Here is a 21,758-nt window from a genome sequence, read left to right on the forward strand (position 1 = left end):
TCATCTGTTGACAGGCTTCCACTCTCATTCCCATTGTATTCTCTAATATGTTATTTCATGTAGACAATTTGAAAATGTTTATTCAAATCAATCAGATTTATGTTGGCTGAATCTGAAGTATTAAATGAAACATCTAGATCTACATTTTAATCGGCCTGTTCTATCATGTGGCTTGGAGTTAGACCTATGATAATCAGCAAGAGAAGAATTAATGGGTATGAGAATAATGTCTAATCATTATGCAATTTGTAATCATTGATAATTTGTGATGAAGTAACAAGAGTTATCCCTGTCCCTTTAGCTTACATTTTCTATTAAAAATAACATTATCTAATTATTAATCAATCATGAACTAATTATAGCTTTAATATTTTGGTACTAAATGAGTGACTAATTGTTACTTTAAGAGTGGACTGGCCTCCCCACCCCTTGTTTTCCTGTGTTATGATATGAGACTTATGGTAAAGATCATCAATTGAAATCTTTTTACTTTCATTGTTATTTCGACTGGATTGTAATAGTGAAGGGGCATTAGAGATTGGACACTTTATAAGATCTGAAATGATTTCAGTGGGTTTTCATATTCAATATCTTAATTAGGGCTGAAAATATATTATTTTCTTAAGAAAATCAGAATGATATGGAAATCCATGTTTGTTACTGTTATAGACATTTGCCAAATATATTACTGTTAAACTGTACATATTATTACCTAATTTAGCCATTCTCATTGTCATTAAATTTCAAATTCTTTATTTTTAAACCAACTAGCCTAGAGCCATAGTTTTTTTTATGTACATGGGCAGATAGTCCACTTGATTTAGAGGCATATTTGTATAGTTTCAATTACCATAGAATTAATTCTATCTCAAAACAGATTGCAATGATCTCATTTGACCCGAAATAGGCAAAAGTATGTCCACAGGTCTGGAATATGGGAGATACTGTGATGTGCATTCTGAATGATATATCTCCGTTAGACTTATGTCATAGTCATAACTGTAAAATAACAATGCAACCATTGAAATCAATTTTATTGTTGTTACTCTATGTTGTAGTACTAAATATTTGCTGGTTAACTTTGAAGTTACTATTCAATATGGAAGAAATAAAACTTGTACATATATTATGTAAAGCTATTAGGACTATGAGAATGGTTGTGATTGTTTTTATGTGTACAATTATTGTTAAATAAAAAAGCATTTGTTGAAGTTTTGCAAATTTTAAAACTTAGACTTTTTGCTCAATACTTAATATAGCAGTAGTTAATTAATTAGGTAATTAATTAAGTAATTTTATGGACAAATTTAAAGATTGTGCCAACCTTATAGATATATTTTTTTGTTGTTTCACTTTTTGAAGCAAAGTTTCTCTTTTTGTAGAATTGAGCATAACTTATATATGTGATCAAAGCTTACTTAATACATCATTTTGGAAATATGATGCCATATTTGTAGAAGAATTGTATGATCTCTGTAAATCTTTGTTAATAGTTTAAATGAGGACTAGGCGTGGCTTTCAAAATTATTTTTTACAGCTTTAACGAGAAGACTAAATCCTATGTTCTTAGAGTAGCCGGTGAACTTAATGCAAACCAGACAGATTTCATTTATTGTTTCAAAATGTATTGTTTTGTGGTTTTTGTGGTAAATTGCTTGACTTATTTGAACAAATTAGGCAAACATTGATATTTCTTATTAAATTTTTAATGGTGACCCTTTTATGTTAATTGATACGAGATTATGTAGTGTTATGTTCATAAATAATGACTTTTATTTCTTTAAGATTGTTCAGTTAATGATTTTTTGTAGTAGTGATTTGTTTTGGAACTTAGATGGCTATACTAACAACCTTTTAAAGAGATACAGTTGGCTAACTATTTGCTTTACTTACTGACAGAGCTCAATTTGAGCTGTCTGTATCACTTTTCAGAATTAAGAGGCAACATGTGGTTCTGATATTTGACAAATGCCCCATGACATGCATGTTTCTACAGCTACGGTAAATTGATTATGCACATCTGTTGCTATAGAAACGTGCATGATTTGAGACTAACATTTTTGACCATCCAGTTCATAAATAGATAAGTATATCCCTTTAAAGTAATATGTAAAAAAGGAATCAGATATGTTAAATTGTTCTGTAAAATGTGATAGAAAGTTGACTGATTAATATTAAATAAGAAATATTGTAATGATTCTCTTGTGTTATATTCTAGTATTATTTATATTATATCTGTATCTTAATATATAAGTCAATTTGATTCATTATAATATTATATAGTTCTATTACTGCTGTCTATATATCAATCTGGATTGTTATGATAATAATTATATAAATATCATAAAGACTTTTCATTTCTTCAATTGTTGGATAAAATTGCTCTTGTTGTATCAAAGTTGACTACATACAATTTGCTCTACAAGCTCTGTTCATCAGTTGTAAAAGAGAGAAATCTATAAGATTCGAATCGAATAGTACATACCACACACCGTCAATTGTGTAATCAATAAATGGATTTTTTTAATCTTTGCTGTCAAGTAGATCGAGGTTAGATGTACTTTACATCACATTGATTCGGTTGTGAGGCTAGAACATGTGCACACATTATGTCCTTTTAGAGACCTTGTCTATAAGATATACCAGAAAAGTAGGACGTAAAACTCCATTTCATTTAATACGTACAATATTCAGGCAGGGGAGAAACCAGTGAAGATAGCAATAGAAAATGAAATTTCTAGATTTTCTGGAGACTATTTACATATCATATTATATTTAAACTGCATTGATATTAATTGTAGCCTCCGGTAGCTTCCCTGCAGTGACGTCATTTTAATGAAATTTCAAGAACCACACACGTTGGTATGAAAATTGGAATAGTGCAAATTGATGCTATCAGTGTCTCAGATACACAAAAAGTTTAGCAAACCTCTTTACAATCCCTTTAAGGCCCAAATAAACCCCAACACATACTAATTATTGTCCTTTCACCAGTATAATAAGGTAACAACAGAAAAATGGTGTAATGAATTTATTGAAGCCTGTATAATCTATAACATTAAGACAACTAAATAGATAACTTTTACTTATACAAAACATTACTTAATACATTTAACTGGAATGACACATACAGTTAAAACAGCTCTAATCAATAACTGCCAGATTAATGTTTAAAACAGTTGATAGATCAAAGAAAATATTGATTAATGCTTATGTCAGCCAAGTGGTTTGTTTGGTCAAAGCTTCTGTTTTTAGGAAAAGTATCGAAACTGTCCTTACAACATTTCACAAAACTTTTTTCGATGACAATTTCTTGTGCGAAAAAAATATACGCAGGAATTTTTGACAGAAATTATGAAATCTTAAAATTTTTTAGATATTTTTATCAATTTATTCCTAGGTGATGGATTTCATATTTGATTTTACATTAGTGATGAGTCGAGATGCAGAATCTACCTGATAAAAGTGTTAAAAACCACTAGTAAATGGAGAGTCACTGTTTAAACTAAATTTCTGTTTTCATTACAAAGAGTGAGCAAGAGAAATCACATACAAGTGCTACATTGGTATTTTTCTCTGAGCAGAAATACAAGTACAGTGGATTGATTCAGCACCTTATACATGTAGTAGGATAAAAAGCTTGTAAAATAATATATAAGTGATAGATATTGGTTGGATCCAGAAAAATATCCAGTGTTACAGCTTATAAAATACAATCGGATATTACACAAGCCATGGGCATAAAATGCATGAATTTTCAGCTAGTTAGATATTTCTCAATATCTGCTCAATATGTGTGACAAAAAGTTTAAGTGAAATATGTACAGATCTACAGCAGAGTCCTCTAGCCCTCTCAAATAAACAATAATCTTTTCATGCATAATCGGTTTCCTGATCAAGACACAACCTTTCACATTTAACCATATTTTCCATACAAGACAGTAGACACATTTACTTTGACATCTTACCAAACAGTTAATATTTTTACAAGACAGTAGTCAGTAGACACCTTTACTAGCATATACTGCCATAGGACACCTTTACTTTAACATCTTGCCATATAAGACAGAAGACACCTTAACTTTAACCTCTTACCATACAAGACAGTAGACACCTTTACTTTTAAATCTTACCATACAAGAGAGTAGACACCTTTCCTTTTATATCTTACCATACAAGAGAGTAGACACCTTTCCTTTTATATCTTACCATACAAGAGAGTAGACACCTTTCCTTTTACATCTGACCATACAAGACTGTAGACACCTTTCTTTTACATCTTACCATACAAGACAGTAGACACCTTTACATCTTACCAAACAAGACAGTAGGCACTTTTACATCATGACATACAAAACAGAAGACACCTTTGCTGTTGTATCTTGCCATACAAGACAGTAGCCACCTTTACTTTTACATCTTGCCATATAAGACAGAAGACACCTTTACTGTTGCATCTTGTCATACAAAGGTTTGCTGTATAAGACAGTTTCATTGTATAAGATATAAGATTAAACTTCCATAAATATATGCAATAACTAGTGCTGGTGAAAAAATATCAAAAAATACAAATATCTTGATTAATTAATAGCCTACTGAATTGGGGCTTTATGAGTCACCTTATGACTATATGGTAAACTCTCTATGTTATTTTCAATCTGCATTTGATTTTATAAGGTCACACAAATGACAAAATACAATATGCATACATAAATATTTACAAAATCTAAGTTACATGGATACAAACTAAAAATATTAATGATACATAATACATTTCATTACGTATATGCTTAAGTTATTGTGGTCCAAATGCATCAAATAATGTAAGCAGGGCTTTAATTATGATAGGAAAGTAAACATTGGTGCTTTTTATGGAAACCATCATAAAATTCTCTAAATTTCCGAACCAATACAGCCTAACCTTTTGACAATTCTTTCCTCTCAAAGATGCTACTATTATGTTCAAGCAAAAATATTTGAGCATTATTTAGCCAATTTACCTCATATTTAAGCCCTAATAAAATAGATTTCTTTAAGTATGTAAACATTTATGTAATACATTTGCCAGATAATATTTCACATAAGGTTTGATGCATTTGGACCAGTATGTTTTAAAATATAATTATGCTTCTAAATATATCAAAAAGCTTAAAAAATAGGTTAAAACTGTTGAAAATTCAATCACATGTTGTATTATAGCGAACATTTGGGACTAGAATTAGATTTTCATGTTTTAATTTAATTATTTTTTTATCATTGCTGAAAATTAAAATCTGATTAAATTTTATATTTGAGTCTATTGGGTGTAATGGTTCATGCACACTAAATAATAACAAGAATTTGAATGTATTGTTGACTGAGACAAATCAAAGAAGTTGTGTCAATTTTAGTTTTTATTAATGTATATAGACCATTACATTTCAAAAATCAATATAGGTCAATAACAATAAAGATCATTTTGTAATATTAGTAAAGAATGCTTAAAAAATTAAATACCTACATTTGATTTTATTCATACAAAATACTAGTGGGCCTAAAAACTAGCAAAGGATTTTTCATTTTACATCCTATTTTGAATTTTCAAAAACATATATGCACAATGCATAATTAACACTGTATTTGTAAGTTTTAAAGTTTGTCTTAGATTCATTAAAATATGTTTAAATCCAAAACATATTACTTTTAAGATTCAAAGTCAAAAGTAGAATGTATAAAAACGAGACAATACTTGAGCCCATAAAGTGATGGAAATTGTGTTGAAGAAACATATACTACATATTATGTACTAATACAGTTGGCTCTATAACTACTTCATTACTTTACTGTGGAATAACAGCAAATTTATACACTACATTCTTGAAGGTAGGGAAACCATAGTGGTGTATCTTCATTGTTTTATTCTGTTGACCATCTTTCTCATTCATGTCATTGTTGACACTTCTCTTGTACACTGTAAACAAATAGATACAAACAATAGCAATAGTAAACAGAGTGAGCAATTATCACATGTTCAAAGTGGAACTTAAAATATTGCACTAATTTTCAATATAGTAATGTACACATTATTTCATAATGAAGTTGAACATGTTTTCGCTGATATATGTATAGTAATGAACCTAGAATCAATCCAAAATCCTCAAGATTATACATGGACAACAAATTGGGTCTTCCTCACAAACATAACAAAAGTATGTTCCAAAAAGTAAATTAGCCTGTGCATTATACAGACAGTATATTTTATTTCTACACATGTACCTGACCTTATATTTAAGTAACTTTTTGGGACATTGTGAAACTATGTTATGAATGAGCGATGAATGAATGAACTTTTTCTTAAAGCTGAAAAGATGTAAACTGTTGAAGTACTAACCTCCGTCAACAATCTTGACAAGTCTGTAGGTATCATACCAATAACATTGCCTCATAATAAATGGTCCAAATACAGTAACATCAGATACACTGGGTAGAACTTGACGATACTTCTCTCGGATAACTTCAGCACTAGGCATATAATAACCATCCTATAAATAGATTGATTTACCAGAAAGATCAAACATAGTTAAAGAGGGATGTATCTGCCAGATTTAAAAGGAATAAAAATTGTGACCAAATATTGATTAATATTTTAAGGGGGTAATCCTTGTCAGATTTTCAAAATTATTTCACCATTAGCCATATTCACAATTCTTCATTATGACTTTGTTATAAATAATTAAAAAATTTGGCACATACTGCCACCACAAATACCTATGTTCATTGTATATCTGGGAGATCAAACAGAAGAGTATTTATGGTCTTTTCATAAGATTAAGATTATTGAACTCATTACTGCTCTAACATGAGCATTCAAACACATATATTTCTATATTATAGTCAATATCTATACACAAACACTCACACAGTTGTTTTATGTAAAGATTCTTCTAAAAAGATGTATTTTTAACTTTCTCTTAAAAGAGTCAACAGATTTACAGATTTTTAACTGTTCAGGTAACTTGTGCGATAACTGTGGTCCTGCTACACTAAATGACCTATCCGCAAGTGTTTTATATTTTGTTGATTGTACACGAAGAGTAAGAGGATCTTGTACAATACAGATTAATATACATTTAATTGTATTATGTATTAAGTATTATGTTATAAAATCAAGGTTATGCTGTAAAATGTTTCAATTATATATGACATAAACCTCAAAATATTGTATAGGTACTTCAAATGACTGATAAATGTCAAAATAAACCTGAAGATTAAGGTCGTATGATATCATGCATTTTTTGTCAATTAATGAGTTAGATAAAGTTACATGCACCTGTACCAATGAAATCAACAACACTCTGACTAAAATGTTTACTGCGTTCAAATTTGGCTATAATTTTCGTATTAATTGAAATATCAACTATAAAATACTACTGAGAGTCTTAGATTGTCTTTGGATTAATAAAAATGTCATCCACTGGAAAAATTTGTAAAAATGATATTACATAGGGGAATTTTCAGCCTGAAAAGTAGGTTATTTCCACGTGAATACTCTGGGAGGGAAGAGTCTCTTTATCAAATGATTCACTGAAACTTATATTTCAATAGACTCATACAGTTGAAATTTTATTTTGAAATGCAGAGAGTCAGAGAGTAAGTCTATCTATACACAAACCTACCTTATACTTCATGATAAGATCAATCAGATCTTTAGGTGGTGCTAACATAGTTCTATTAAGTTTCATAATAAAACAAGTCTCCAGGTGGTTATCAATGATAGCTGTATAGTTCTACAAATAAAAAACTACTTCATTGGGACCATGAAATTGAACATTTACTTTAAAACAATGTCCTTTTTATGTTCAGGTTATGAAATAGATAGTAAAAAAAAGAAAAATTACATTTTATAAATTTTGTGAATCAAATTATTGGCTACACAGCATACTAAAATTTCTAATGAAGGAAAGCAAGCAAACTGTCCTTTGGACATAAATAAATGAATTGTGGTTCAAATATGAAGACAGTTAATAATTCCCTCGACTTACCACACCAAAGTCATGCCATACAACAGTCTCTTCACATTCATCAAATTCTGGCACTGTCAATGTTTCAAAATTATCAATTTCTGATACTTCTACATCTTCTTCTATATAGTGAAGATATTTAGATTGGGGTTCATCAGAATGGGGCTTATTTGATAAACTCTGTCCAATTAAGTTGTTAGCTTGAGGTTTAAAGGTTACATGTGCTATCAAATCATTTGGTTCCTGGCCATACATTTCATCAATATAACTCACTCCACATCGCCCTCGAACAATCTAAAATAATGAATTATGAAATCTAGTAACTACATGACATGGAAAAGCTTATATAGATTCAGACACAAATTAATCAAATTCATCCATTTATGAAAGGATAATCAACAATATCAAACGATAACAAAGACCAGGATGCCAGAAAGTCAAGCAGTTTATCTTTTTCTCATTTTCTGATTGAATGTTTATATATTAGTAAGTTTTAAATCAGGAGAAAGCTATAGAACAGATCAAAATGTAAAATAATTCTAATTGACTACAGGACAGCTAGTTTTAGAAATGGTGGCAATGCACTTTCAAAAATTAGACATTGGAGTTAAGTTAGCTAGGTTGCTGTAAAAGACAGTGTCTATACTTACACGGACAGATAAATGTTTATACAGATACACAGCTCCGAGCAAACCAATACCCAGAACTAACAATGCTGCTACTATTAAACATAGATTCACCATGGTTCTTGTTCTTCTAGGATTGTAGGTCACTCGCACCACTTTAGGTGTAGATGTTTCTAAGTCATCTACTTCTGTCAACCCAGTCTAAATTCAAATGAGTGAAAAAATAAAACACATGAGAATTCTTGTACATATAATTAGACTAGATCTATTCTAAAATTATTCAATCTGGCAGTATTATGAAACAAAGACTAAGTGATGACCCTATAAAGATACGGTACCGGATTCTGTAATCATGCTTTCATAATCAACTGAGATCACCATAATATACAGTATCAAGTTACCTATTTATGACACACATTTATAGGCGATAGCATAACGTCATTGAAAAAATCTCTTGTCTTGGTGCTTCTATGACAATAATATAGGAGAAAACTAGAATGTTTAGCCTATAGACCATTGACTATTAAAGAAATGTTTGGTTCTGACCTAAAATGGACTCATTGAGATCAAAATGGTCTACCAGGAAATAGTTTAGTTATTTATTAAGTCACAAGTGTATAAACCTTAAAGAAAAATAAAAGCAAAAGATCTCTTTTTAAAACGCAAAATTTAGGTCATTAAGCTTATTCAGAGAGCTAACTAGGCACACACACTAATGCAACCTATTTGGTTAATCAAAATGTGTAATACACATATCGAAGTAACTTTTGATTGTGTATTTAAACTGAACATGAATCCAAAGGAAAGAAATATGAAATTAATAAAAATGGCAGAAATGGGTAATTTTCACTCACCAGCGGTTCAGTTGCTGTGACTATTTCGCCATTAATCAGGAATTTATCAGCTTTCTTTTCGGCTGATGTTGTTTTAAAGATCGTCATTGTTAATTTTACTAGCAAACCACAGACTGAAAATACTAAAATATAATCAAATTGACGAAAACTCTTTATCAATTTCGCAGTCCTGTCTTCTTGTTTTTATTATTATTTTTTCCACTTCCGGCTGATTTCATTAAACGGTGTAATGCAATATTCATTCCAATTGTGAAATATCCATTGCTATTGTATTTGTCAAAAAATGCAGATATAAGACAATTGAGATATTCAGTATTGGTAACAATAAATAACGATCCAAATCAGCAAATTTTTGCTACCGTTATTGAAACGGAATCGCACAAGAAACTGCAACAAATAACTGAACTATGAAATTCTGTATCTCAATATTCTCAATGAAGGAACGCCCAATCCATGTGACAGTCATGTGACATTGTTGTTTATCAATTTTTGACAGACAGAAATGGCACTGACAGTTTTGTGCATGATTTTGTTGTTAAATTGTGTAACATCAGACGTGCCTTATAAAGAACTATATTATGATCAAATTGTTGATCATTTCAACTACATTTCATATGGACAACAGAGGTTTAAACAAAGATATTTGATTCAGGGTTAGTGTATGAGCTTCCTACTTTCTTAAGTTCTTTTCTATCCTGTCATGTAAAAATAAATGACTAATTCTAATTTGCAGTCGTTGGCCAATGTCCCATATGTAGGAATGAATATTACTCTTCTTATTTCTATTTATATAAAATTGCCATTTTATAATGTAAGATTTTAGGCCAATAGGCTAGGTAGTAGATTTTACAACTTGTAAAGGCGGGAAACCACTATGCCTACATTTTCCTCCCATACAATAAATGACCCTAAGTAATGACAAAGTAAATAAAATAAAGATTTTAATCAGAATATTACTTTTAGTAGGTACAATTTATAAGATAGTTGATTCAGATTTCAACAATTTGTATATTTCAGATAAATGGTTTGATCCTGCAAGCAAGGGCCCAATATTTTTCTACACTGGTAATGAAGGTCCTATTACATCATTCTGGAATGCAACTGGTTTTATATTTGATATTGCTCCACAGTTTAATGCCTTGGTTGTCTTTATAGAACATGTAAGACCATTGTATTTATAGTGTCATGTTATTGTATTGGAGAGACAGTTTTATACAGTTTTTAAACTAGACCATAATCTTACATCAATTGATACCTCTTTTGTAAACTTCAGAAATTATATGAAAACAGATTGATTTTACAATGTCCTGAGTTTGCAAAAATAATTGAAGTGTGGAATGCATAATTTAAATAAATTTTTAACAAAATATTTCATTAACAAATGTTTATTGGTTCTATACCGATATATATGTTGCTTAAATAACTTTTACAGAAATTTCATTTTATTAGAGTAAAAGTACCATTTAGAGCCGATTTATAATAATTTATATTTGTAGAGATATTATGGTAAAAGTTTACCATTTAGAGCCGATTTATAATAATTTATATTTGTAGAGATATTATGGTAAAAGTTTACTATTTGGAGCTGATGGTTTTATAATAATTTATATTTGTAGAGATATTATGGTAAAAGTTTACCATTTGGAGCTGATAGTTTTATAATAATTTATATTTGTAGAGATATTATGGTAAAAGTTTACCATTGGAGCTGATGGTTTTATAATAATTTATATTTGTAGAGATATTATGGTAAAAGTTTACCATTTGGAGCTGATAGTTTTATAATAATTTATATTTGTAGAGATATTATGTTAAAAGTTTACCATTTGGAGCTGATAGTTTTATAATAATTTATAATTGTAGAGATATTATGGTAAAAGTTTACCATTTAGAGCTGATAGTTTTATAATAATTTATATTTGTAGAGATATTATGGTAAAAGTTTACCATTTGGAGCTGATAGTTTTATAATAATTTATATTTGTAGAGATATTATGGTAAAAGTTTACCATTTGGAGCTGATAGTTTTATAATAATTTATATTTGTAGAGATATTATGGTAAAAGTTTACCATTTGGAGCTGATAGTTTTATAATAATTTATATTTGTAGAGATATTATGGTAAAAGTTTACCATTTGGAGCTGATAGTTTTATAATAATTTATATTTGTAGAGATATTATGGTAAAAGTTTACCATTTGAAGCTGATAGTTTTATAATAATTTATATTTGTAGAGATATTATGGTAAAAGTTTACCATTTGGAGCTGATAGTTTTATAATAATTTATATTTGTAGAGATATTATGGTAAAAGTTTACCATTTGGAGCTGATAGTTTTAAAGATAAGAACTATGGGTTATTAACTATAGAACAGGCTATGGCAGATTTTGCTGTTTTAATAACTGATATAAAACATAACCAATATAAAGCTAACAAATCACCCATTATAACATTTGGAGGAAGGTAATATCTTTTCCATCTAAGTCACCATGATGGGCATAATGTTCCTATTGCACACTGCATACATTACCTGTCATGACTATCTCAGTCAGAAAAGCAGGATGCAAAACTCTATTTCTCTTCAATTTTTTTTTATAAGAGTTTGACTTAGTATGTTTTCAACAAAGATATCAAATCAACAGTATTTGCTAATACAGTATTCTTGAGTTCACAAACTCAATTACAGAAAGGGATCAAGTGTAGGCGTACTGAAGATATGCTTATGTCATGTCTATCTCCATGGTAAGATCTGTCATAATTTTTTAGTCCTGCTACAATAACCTAATGAAATCTATTTTTAGTTATGGTGGTATGCTAAGTGCTTATATGAGATTTAAATATTCTAACATCATTGCTGGAGCTATAGCTGCTAGTGCACCAATCTATATGCTATCACCCAAATGTGATCCAACTCAATATTTTGTTAGAGTTACTGAGGTAGGTAATCATTTAGCTATCATCATAAGTCTATCCTCTAGTCTGATGTAAATGCTGACCTGAGTGTGTTTTTTTTTTTTCTGCTGATGACTTGCTATCTATGATCTGGGGATCTTTTTGCATATTCCTTTTCTGGGTCAGTGAACTTTCAATCAATCAAATGTCTATTCAATATAAGATCCCCTTTCTGCTACTTATCTAGATATATCTAATTAGTTCACATGAATTTTTCTGTGAAAGGGAATATTTATGTGCAGCAAACCAACTAAAATCATAGAGATGATTGTTTTATTGTAGGATTTTAAACAGTCTAATCCCCAATGTTCAGCTAATGTTAGAAAAGCTTTTACTGTCATGGAGAATATGGTACAGAGTGGACAAGCAGGTATTTATCTCTATCGCCATACCACATTGACTAAAGTTTTCTGCCAATTGTGTTGATATTTTAGTAACTTGTCCAAGACAAAACCTCTTGGCAATGGTCTTTTCCTGAATTATCCGTAAACTTTTTAAATCTAAAGCAAATTGTTCATGTTCCTAATAAAATAACAGATTTCTTATAGAAAAATATATATATATATATAAGTGGGAAAACTTTCTAATTTAATTTACTAATTGCCTTTACTTTTAATAAAAATCAGTTAACATCTGACTTCTATTTTGAAAAGAGATACATGTGGCTAACAAAAATAATGTTATTTATTTTATTTTCATTTATAGTTATGTATGAGTGAATAATTTACTGATTTTTTATTTATAGAGAAAGTTTCTGAGAAATTACACCTATGTGAAACATTTAATTCTACTGGGTACAACCAAGTAATAGGATGGATAAGAAATGCTTTTGTATCTCTGGCCATGTTTGATTATCCATATCCAACTAATTTTATGGGACAGTTTCCTGCTTTTCCTGTGGATGTAAGTTGTTATTCAAAGTATATTGCCTCTGTTTACAAAAGGATATGTACCAGCTTTATAAAAACTAATTGTTAGAAATATGGCTATTTTGTTGATATATTATTGTTTTATAAATTTGAATCTAACTAAGTGTATAGAAACATTAAAAGGACAGATGTGCCTTTTTGGGGGTTGATTTTAGTCTTGAATATCTGAAAACAGTCTACAGAAGTATTAAAAAGATACGAAAATCACATAATTTTTACTCACTATTTCTATATAATATGTCTTTTATATATATCTTCAATTGACGAGTTGTCATTATAACATTCAAACGCAGGTAATTCTGGACCCACATTGATTTGAAAGCTCAAATTTCGATGGTGAGCTGTGAACACTGTTTTGATTAGCTCGAGTCAGCTAAAAAAGTATGATTGGTAAAAAAAATGGCCTCCTGTCCTTTTAAGACTGAAATTGTGCCTAATTATTTCTAGGTTTCCTGTAGTTATATTGTCAATTCAACAGATCTGGTTTCTAGCTTGGGTCAAATGGTTGGTAAGTGTATTATGATTTCAATATATAGATTAAGAAGTTTGAATTGTTTTGTTGTTCTTTATCATCACAATAGTATTTTGTAGTGTTTAAGAAATATGAGCAATATTAAAAAAACCTGAAAATTTTATTAATCATTTCACATCATGATTTTTCTCTTTAAAAAGTGTTTTAGTGCTCTAATCTTACCTTATAACGCAGTAGTTAATGATCTTGTTTAAATGGGACCCTGGCAGACCTGATGTAGTTGGAGTTTTCATCTTTGATTAACCTTCAACCTATCATAGTAATAGAAATGATGCTCACTTGGGCCCTTGAAACCACAGTTTTAATATGTGTCTTTCATTTGACCTTCACTATAAACATATATATTATTTGCCAGCCCAATTTGACTTGTTTTGTTTTGATTGACTTATATTTGTTAATGTCACTATTCAAAATAGTGTATCTAGATATGTTACATTTCTTATTTAAATAGTATACACTTTTTTAAGCATTATTCTATAATGGTACAAATGGATCTAAGAAATGTTTTGATATTTGGACTGAGTATGTAGCTTGTGCTGATCCTAGTGGTTGTGGTCTGGGTCCAGATAGTCATGCTTGGGACATTCAGGTAATCCTCACTTCTCCATTGTTAAATCGTTACAGTCTTCCTAATGTGTGTCTTACTATCTGATATCTAAGAGCTCTACATGTAAATGTGAATGTTTGTGAGACTGTAGAAGTGACAATTTCAACTTTTTCAATATCTTTTTACTGAATTATAGGAGAACAGGTTTTCTGAATTTCGATCTGATAAGAAATATGAATAGCTGTAATTAATATCTATCACCTTGCAACTTAATATTAGACATACAAGTACCAATGTATGATACGAAACTACAATGGTTCTTACATGTAAATAACACATAGGCATGGACATAGTTCACAGCCATCTTGAATCTCTTCCTTAACTTAATAAGTCAAAGTTTATAATATTTCAACTTTAGGTTTAGAAATTGCTTTAAATGGGATCACTTATTACGTGACTCAAAATGACTGTGAACTACATTTGTGTCTGTTATTTCCAGGTAAGAATCATTATGTAGTTTCATATGCCACATTATCTAATTCTTTGTTTACAGGCATGTTCAGAAGTACCAATGTATTTTAGTACAGATGGTGTAGAAGATATGTTTCCTCCAATGAAGTATGATGCTGCTATGAGGAGAAAGTACTGTCAGAAGAAATGGGGTATTACACCTAGAGATGGTTGGGTCAATACATTATTTTGGGGCATAGGTCAGTAATAATTCTATCTTTCATGATGCTTTCATATTTATAACTGTGAAAAATCGTGTGGTTCAATTGAATTTTAGCAATAAAAGATTCTAGAATATATATGTTTCTTACAATTTGCATTTTTCAGATATACTAGGAGCATCTAATATATTGTTTTCAAATGGTGGTAAAGATCCATGGGCTTTTGCAGGGGTAAATATTTTAGTTGCTTATATGTTCTCTGTCATACTTTAAATGAGTTATATAAATGTTCTCTGCCATACGTGTTTACTTGTTTATGAGTTATCTATCATACTTCTTTTATAAGTGTACTTGTTTATAATTCTTTATCATACTTGTTCATAAAATCTCTGAGTACTGGTTCTGTCATACTTGTTTATAAGATCTCTGTCATACTTGTCCACAAGTTCATTATCATACATGTCCACAAGTTCATTATCATATTTGTCTCCATCTTAATTGTCTCTGGGATCTCTGTCATACTTTTCTGTGGGTTCTCTGTCATAATTGTCCATAAGATTTCTGCAGTTGTCCATAAGTTCATTATCTTACATGTTTATAAGTCTCTTTCATACTTGTTTGTAAAATCTCTGTAGTAATGGTTTTGTTATACTTGTTTATAGGATCTCTGTCATACTTGTTTATAAGTTCATCATCATACTTGTTTATAAGTTCATTATCATACTTGTTTATAAGTTCATTATCATACTTGTTTATAAGTTCATCATCATACTTGTTTATAAGTTCATTATCATACTTGTTTATAAGTTCTATCTATAAGTTGTATGAATGTTACATTTTAATAATGAATCTATTTCTTTACAGGTGTTACATAATTTATCAGATAATTTAACTAGTGTAATAATACCTGATGGTGCTCATCATTTAGATTTAAGGTATGTGTTTTATGTGGTCCACTGTACATTATATTCTGAACCTAGCTAAGATTATCCTAGCCTCTTATTGTGGTTGAATAGATTCAATGAAGCATGAACTTTGATATTTGAAATAAGCACCATCTTCATCTTGGAATCGCAAATATTTATTTAGACTTTGTAAATGTCAAACATGTTTTAGATGGGTTTCAGTTTACAACTTTGCATCTGTGGGTTGCAGAGTTATTGCCCTTGAATCTTTTAAAAGCTAAAACCAGTTTTTCTATGCAAATAATCGTTTTATAATCAACTGTTGTAGGCAACTGCTCTCTTTTCTTACATTTATAATATATATACGTAATACAGTGATATTGCTTTTCTTGGTAATTTTTTTCAGATTTAGTAGAATGTGATTTTATTTTAAATGACCTGAATGTACCTATATTCTGTTTTTTTTTTTCAGGGGAGCTAATCCTCGAGACCCACCTGACGTATTTAAGGCTAGAGAGCTAGAAAAGTATTATATAAGATTATGGATTAATACAGCCTATAACAAAGAAAATCAAAATTCTAAAATCTAACTACCTCCCAAAACAACATTCATTGTGACTGTATTAAAGTCTTGTGCCAGAGCTTTCGTAACTTTGTCATTAGTTCAACCTTTACTCTCAAAACAACATTCATTGTGTCTATATTAAAATCTAACCCCCACCCAAAACAACATCATTATGTCAACAGTTACCGGTGTCTTGTCTATTAATGTTACTAGTAGGCTACGAATTCACATAATTAAACGGATTTATGAATGAAAAATCAAATTTTTTACTTTAACAAAAATATATGGATATAGATATATGGATTTATGTTCGTCCGTTCGGGGTCCAATCCCGTTTACTTAAAGTAACAGATTTCATGTGTTCATGAACAAGCTATTTACGAGGATTAACACAAGTGTATTCGATTAATGAAAATTATGAATAACTGTGCCGAAATGAATATATGCCTTATATTACTGTGCCCAAAGAGAGTGTGTTTCAAACAAAGAATACGTGCCTGATTAAATCTGTGCTGAGATGACCATGCCTAAATGACCCATGCTTAACCTAAATGTTTGTGCCTAACTGCCTTGTGAATAGTCGGCATTTTTAATATATCAAAATAGCATTCAGATAAATAAGAAATTTCTGATTTGAAGGCTCAAATTTCGACGGTGAAATCTATGCACAAATAGGTCTGAGGTGAATCTCCATGGTTAACCTAGCTGAGTCCTTTACTTTCTGGTGCTGGTCCTGCAAGTACAGATGGTGATCTTGAAACGTCGTTTTAGTGCTCGGTCTAATATTGGGTTCAATATTGAGTGATTTTTGCGAATACTGCAGTTGGAGTCATTACCTTGACCAGCAAAGAGATGGCTTTTCCCCTTTGATTTTGTGGCTTGGTGTGCTTGCTACGTTGGGGAAACGATCGACATATTGGTAATTTCGGTTGTCTTTTTTACCCATTGGGGAATATTAACCTACATCATGACTTTTATAAAAATGCGTTAGTGTGGGCGTGTTTGAGCCTTACAATAGATGCTTTTGTTTGAGGTGCAAATTTATTTCATCTCGATATCATCGATCAAATCTTTTAATTGTTGGTATTACAATCATCACATCAGAGATTTCTGAAACACTCAGATAACGATCCCTTTTACCAATTCCCTAAAAGACTTGATTGAAATTGTGGACTGTAGCCAAATAAAAATGGATTGCCCCACGAAAAAATCTTACAACCGACTAATTCCATTACTGCAATAAAACACCATATACCATTGCCCCTCCAGATATATTACTTACCCCTGGCCTCAGACCCATCAAGTCTGGCTGGGGGTCTTTATAGAAATCTTATCATATAGGACTACAAAATGCAAATTTAGATAAATGATTTTCAAAAAATGTTATGCATTTGTTTTTACCTTTTTACCTTTTTGCTAAAACCTCCGCCATCTCATCACAAGCCGTTTTCCTTACGAAAATTACTGAACTGCATGTTAAAGTAATGCGGACATTGACTAAGTGTAACAGGTAGGGTACAGTCATTATACGAAACCGATACCGACAGAACGATTTCGAAATTTCTACCTGAAGTTCGTGGTAAAGTAGATTTACATTTCGACAGTCGGCTGACTGGATTGGAGCGTGCCAAGCACTGTTATTATATATCACCACCTTAAAAAATGATAGTTGGAACCCCATGAAACAACGTTTCGACTAGGATACATTCTGTAGAGTAGCTACTGTGTGGTAGATTAACGGATTAGTGTTTAATACTTAAAGCTTATATTCCCCATCAGGTAGGTGTATTTATATCCAGTATTCTATGGTGTCGGGTTTCACTATACCAGATGTAAAGCATATGTATATATTTAGAACTGATGTCTACCAACTTGTGTTTGAGTGTCTATACTCTAAATTACTTTGTTTGATAGCTTAAATACGACTATTTCTAATGAATAGTTAAGGAGTAGCCATTGAGAATTTTAAGTACTGGATAATGTCGCGGATACTTCTGCAGTAGTTTATTGAAAAAAAAAAACCTATTTGAATTCGAAAGATTCATTATTCAATTGGTTTCATTTCTGAATTACTGCCGCCCTGACTAACAATTTGTTAATTGATGTGCAATTTCTGAAAAAAAGACACATTTTCTGGCTAAAACGAGTGCTGGATACACCGATTATGTACATTTTTTAAAATCTAGTAGAATAAGCTTTACAGATGAGATCACTTTCACTCATTAATATTATCAACTGAGAGGTTCATCCACCCGTAACACTTCTCAGTGCCAAAATCTGGCGTTGAGTTCTGGGTTAAGACACAACATGGTGAAACAATGAAGCTAGTTAAGTAATTGTTTCACAACTTACAAAAACAAATCTACAGACGTAACCACCGTTTTTTATCAATTACGAACATCATTTCTAAGTCTTATTCTAAAAAGCGTTTTAGGGGGTGAGAGCCAATACCGGGTCGACTCTCGAAAGTACTAGCATAGGATTACTAAAATCAGCCATAGCTTATGAATCAATAAGACTGAAATGATTTATTAGTCAAAATGTCTCAAAATGGATCTTCTACCGAGTCTCTATAAATAGTGATATTTTGACTATGATATAATTCTTATAAAATATTTAAGACCCAGATTTATAAAATATAAATTCTATTCATACACATGTAAACCATTATTGTATTGTTTCCTTTCCTGTCTCATGACTTTACAGGAAATCGTATAACAGAAATCTGGAGGGCTATAACAAAAGTTTCTAAAATATAATAATATAGCTTTTCTTTCATACATCTTGATTTATCATCCTTGATATCCTTGGGTATTTGAGTATCTTTGGGTCTTGAATATATATGTACATGTATATAGTTTTCAGAAATACTAGAAATGTACGAAAATTGCATAATTCCTTCAAAAATACCTCAAACTAAGAGTTCCACTTTCTATTTCAATGTTTTTTCTATAATATATGAAACGCGTACAATTCTGGACACTCATGGAATTAAAGGCTTAAATTTTGACTGATACGCTGAGCTAAAAAAATTCTCGTTTCTGAGACTAAGGTATGATCTATCCCTTTAAATTATTATCCATCTCTTAAAATCTGTCCTTTTATATTGAATTTATTCATAAAACATTTCTTATCGTGTATATCCTTTTTCTAAAAAGTTTTTATTTACAAAATATCTTAACGTTCGTATTACCAGCTTATGACCTGCGTAGTTTTATTTAAATTCATGTAGGCCTATGTTAATTTGTTTTTTTATGTCAAGTTGACATACCAATACTAATGGCTTCATTTATCGGTCGTACATCTATCGCAAACACCACTCACTTTTGTACCCGGGTTTGTCAACTTGGTATATTTTTCGGGAATTTCCACATAAAACTATTAACGTTGTTTTGGATGTTTTTACAAGCAACTTAATGATTACCTCAATATTCTTCGATTCTGTGTATGTTGTTAATCTGTAGGTCAAAAAGGCCTTGTAGAGAAATTTTAGGCGCTGTTTTTGCTGAGAACAAGAAATGAAAGGCTATGTATTCTTTCACACTGAATATAATTATGTAGTAGATATACACGTAGTTTGTGCTGCACTGATTTATTGACACAGTAAAGTTAATTAGATTTTCATTAGACCAACCTGCACTAACTCATTGACTACACAAACTTACTCAAGTCATCTACCATTTAGTCGCTACATATTTAACACTGGTTCCATTTAATATAACAACTTCATTTCATGCTTCGTCAAAACTTTATAAAGATTTTTGATATTCTATTGCTAAAAACTTCGTCCCTTTATGACATATTTCTTTTAAAGGGATTTAGTCGTTTGCTGGTTGAAAGAGCTCAATTTCGACTATATATCCATTATAACAGAATTAAAATCTGACATCCAGTTCCTCTACAATGAAACAAATTGTACTACGGAAGTTGAGATTGCCATCATTTCCAGGCCATTTTGACATGTAGATATTGCTGATGACGTCATAATATCATCAAATCATCTAGTCAGTAATGACCATAAGTGAATTAAGTGTAGACGTTCCAGGTTTTTTATTTGTAGGGAAACCGAGGGAAGAATTTCAATTCTAAAAAGTCATACGGGTAGCTGAAATTCTTGTCCTTAATCAACAAAGAAAGCAAACTTCCGACTATTCACCCGTCGAATTAAGATATGAATTAACTAAATATTCCAGTTCATCTGCACAGTTTTGGATAATTCTCGATTTTAAATCATCTACCTACAGTAGAGTAAAGATCGAGTACCAGTGAAAGCTGATCGTGTATTATCTGAAGTCTACAGATGTATAATGTCACTCTACACTCTTCCTTCTGACTGTTATCTCGTCTGATTCATCCCACTCCTTTATATTAATCATCATTATCACAACTCTTCATATTTCTTATATAGCCTTGGAGTATCAATATCAGGTGAATTATATCACACGATAGACCTAATTAGACCAGGAGCCCAGAGGGGTCAGCCTAGCTGAAAAACTAACCAATTCTTATATGTATCACTATTCTCCATGGACATTCCCTTTAAAGGAAATGGACGTCTGCCGGGCATGCATTGGTGGGTGTGGCCAGGAGAGGTCAAAGAAGAGTACCATTAAGATAGGCTAGTTCAGCTTGTCAAATAACTAATAGAAACTAGTACCAAAGTGGTCAGCATACAGCCATATACTATAAATGACTTTTGCCAGACATTTCCAGTGGTGGACTGTGTCCGCCAGACAATGATATCCGATACAAGAAAATTGAGCTAGATCAGCTTATGAGCTAACTGCATGAAACCTTTTGTAAAATCTTCGTCTTTAACATGTGAATCAAGAATGACCACTGCCAGACATTTTCTGTGGTGGAAAGCCCCTGCCAGACGACCCCATGTGACCCCACCCTCTAAAATGACCTAGGTTAGCCCATGAGCTAACTGCATGAAACCTTTTGTGAAATGTTCGTCATTGTTTCATGTATCGAGAATGACCACTGCCAGACATTTCCTGTGGTGGAAAGCCCGTGCCAGACGCCCCAAGTGACCCCTACCCATAAAATGACCTAGGTTAGCCCATGAGCTAACTGGATGAAACCTTTTGTAAAATGTTCGTTATTGTTTTTCGTGTATCAAGAATGACCACTGCCAGACATTTTCTGTGGTGGAAAGCCCCTGCCAGATGCC

General features: G+C 31.1%; 2 protein-coding genes across 2 annotated transcripts; one reads left to right on the plus strand and one right to left on the minus strand.

Annotated features, from left to right (window-relative positions):
* Nucleotides 1-3,014: 3,014 nt before the first annotated feature.
* Nucleotides 3,015-9,677, minus strand: LOTGIDRAFT_235396 (hypothetical protein). The gene is made up of 6 exons (XM_009064625.1): nucleotides 9,481-9,677; nucleotides 8,651-8,827; nucleotides 8,022-8,294; nucleotides 7,656-7,766; nucleotides 6,371-6,521; nucleotides 3,015-5,950 (listed from the first exon to the last, which is right to left on the minus strand). Exons 1-6 carry the CDS (start codon nucleotides 9,565-9,567, stop codon nucleotides 5,820-5,822), a joined length of 930 nt encoding a protein of 309 aa, XP_009062873.1. The 5' UTR covers nucleotides 9,568-9,677; the 3' UTR covers nucleotides 3,015-5,819.
* A 293-nt stretch (nucleotides 9,678-9,970) lies between these two features.
* Nucleotides 9,971-17,197, plus strand: LOTGIDRAFT_235397 (hypothetical protein). Its single transcript, XM_009064626.1, has 12 exons — nucleotides 9,971-10,133; nucleotides 10,498-10,640; nucleotides 11,778-11,944; nucleotides 12,283-12,418; nucleotides 12,716-12,803; nucleotides 13,179-13,336; nucleotides 13,810-13,870; nucleotides 14,362-14,483; nucleotides 14,995-15,151; nucleotides 15,279-15,343; nucleotides 15,977-16,047; nucleotides 16,490-17,197. The coding sequence occupies exons 1-12, from the start codon at nucleotides 9,983-9,985 to the stop codon at nucleotides 16,605-16,607; spliced, it is 1,437 nt and encodes a 478-aa protein (XP_009062874.1). The 5' UTR covers nucleotides 9,971-9,982; the 3' UTR covers nucleotides 16,608-17,197.
* Nucleotides 17,198-21,758: the final 4,561 nt, after the last annotated feature.

The sequence above is a fragment of the Lottia gigantea genome (assembly GCF_000327385.1).
Source record: "Lottia gigantea unplaced genomic scaffold LOTGIsca_64, whole genome shotgun sequence".
In the NCBI taxonomy this organism is placed as follows: Eukaryota; Metazoa; Mollusca; class Gastropoda; family Lottiidae; genus Lottia; species Lottia gigantea.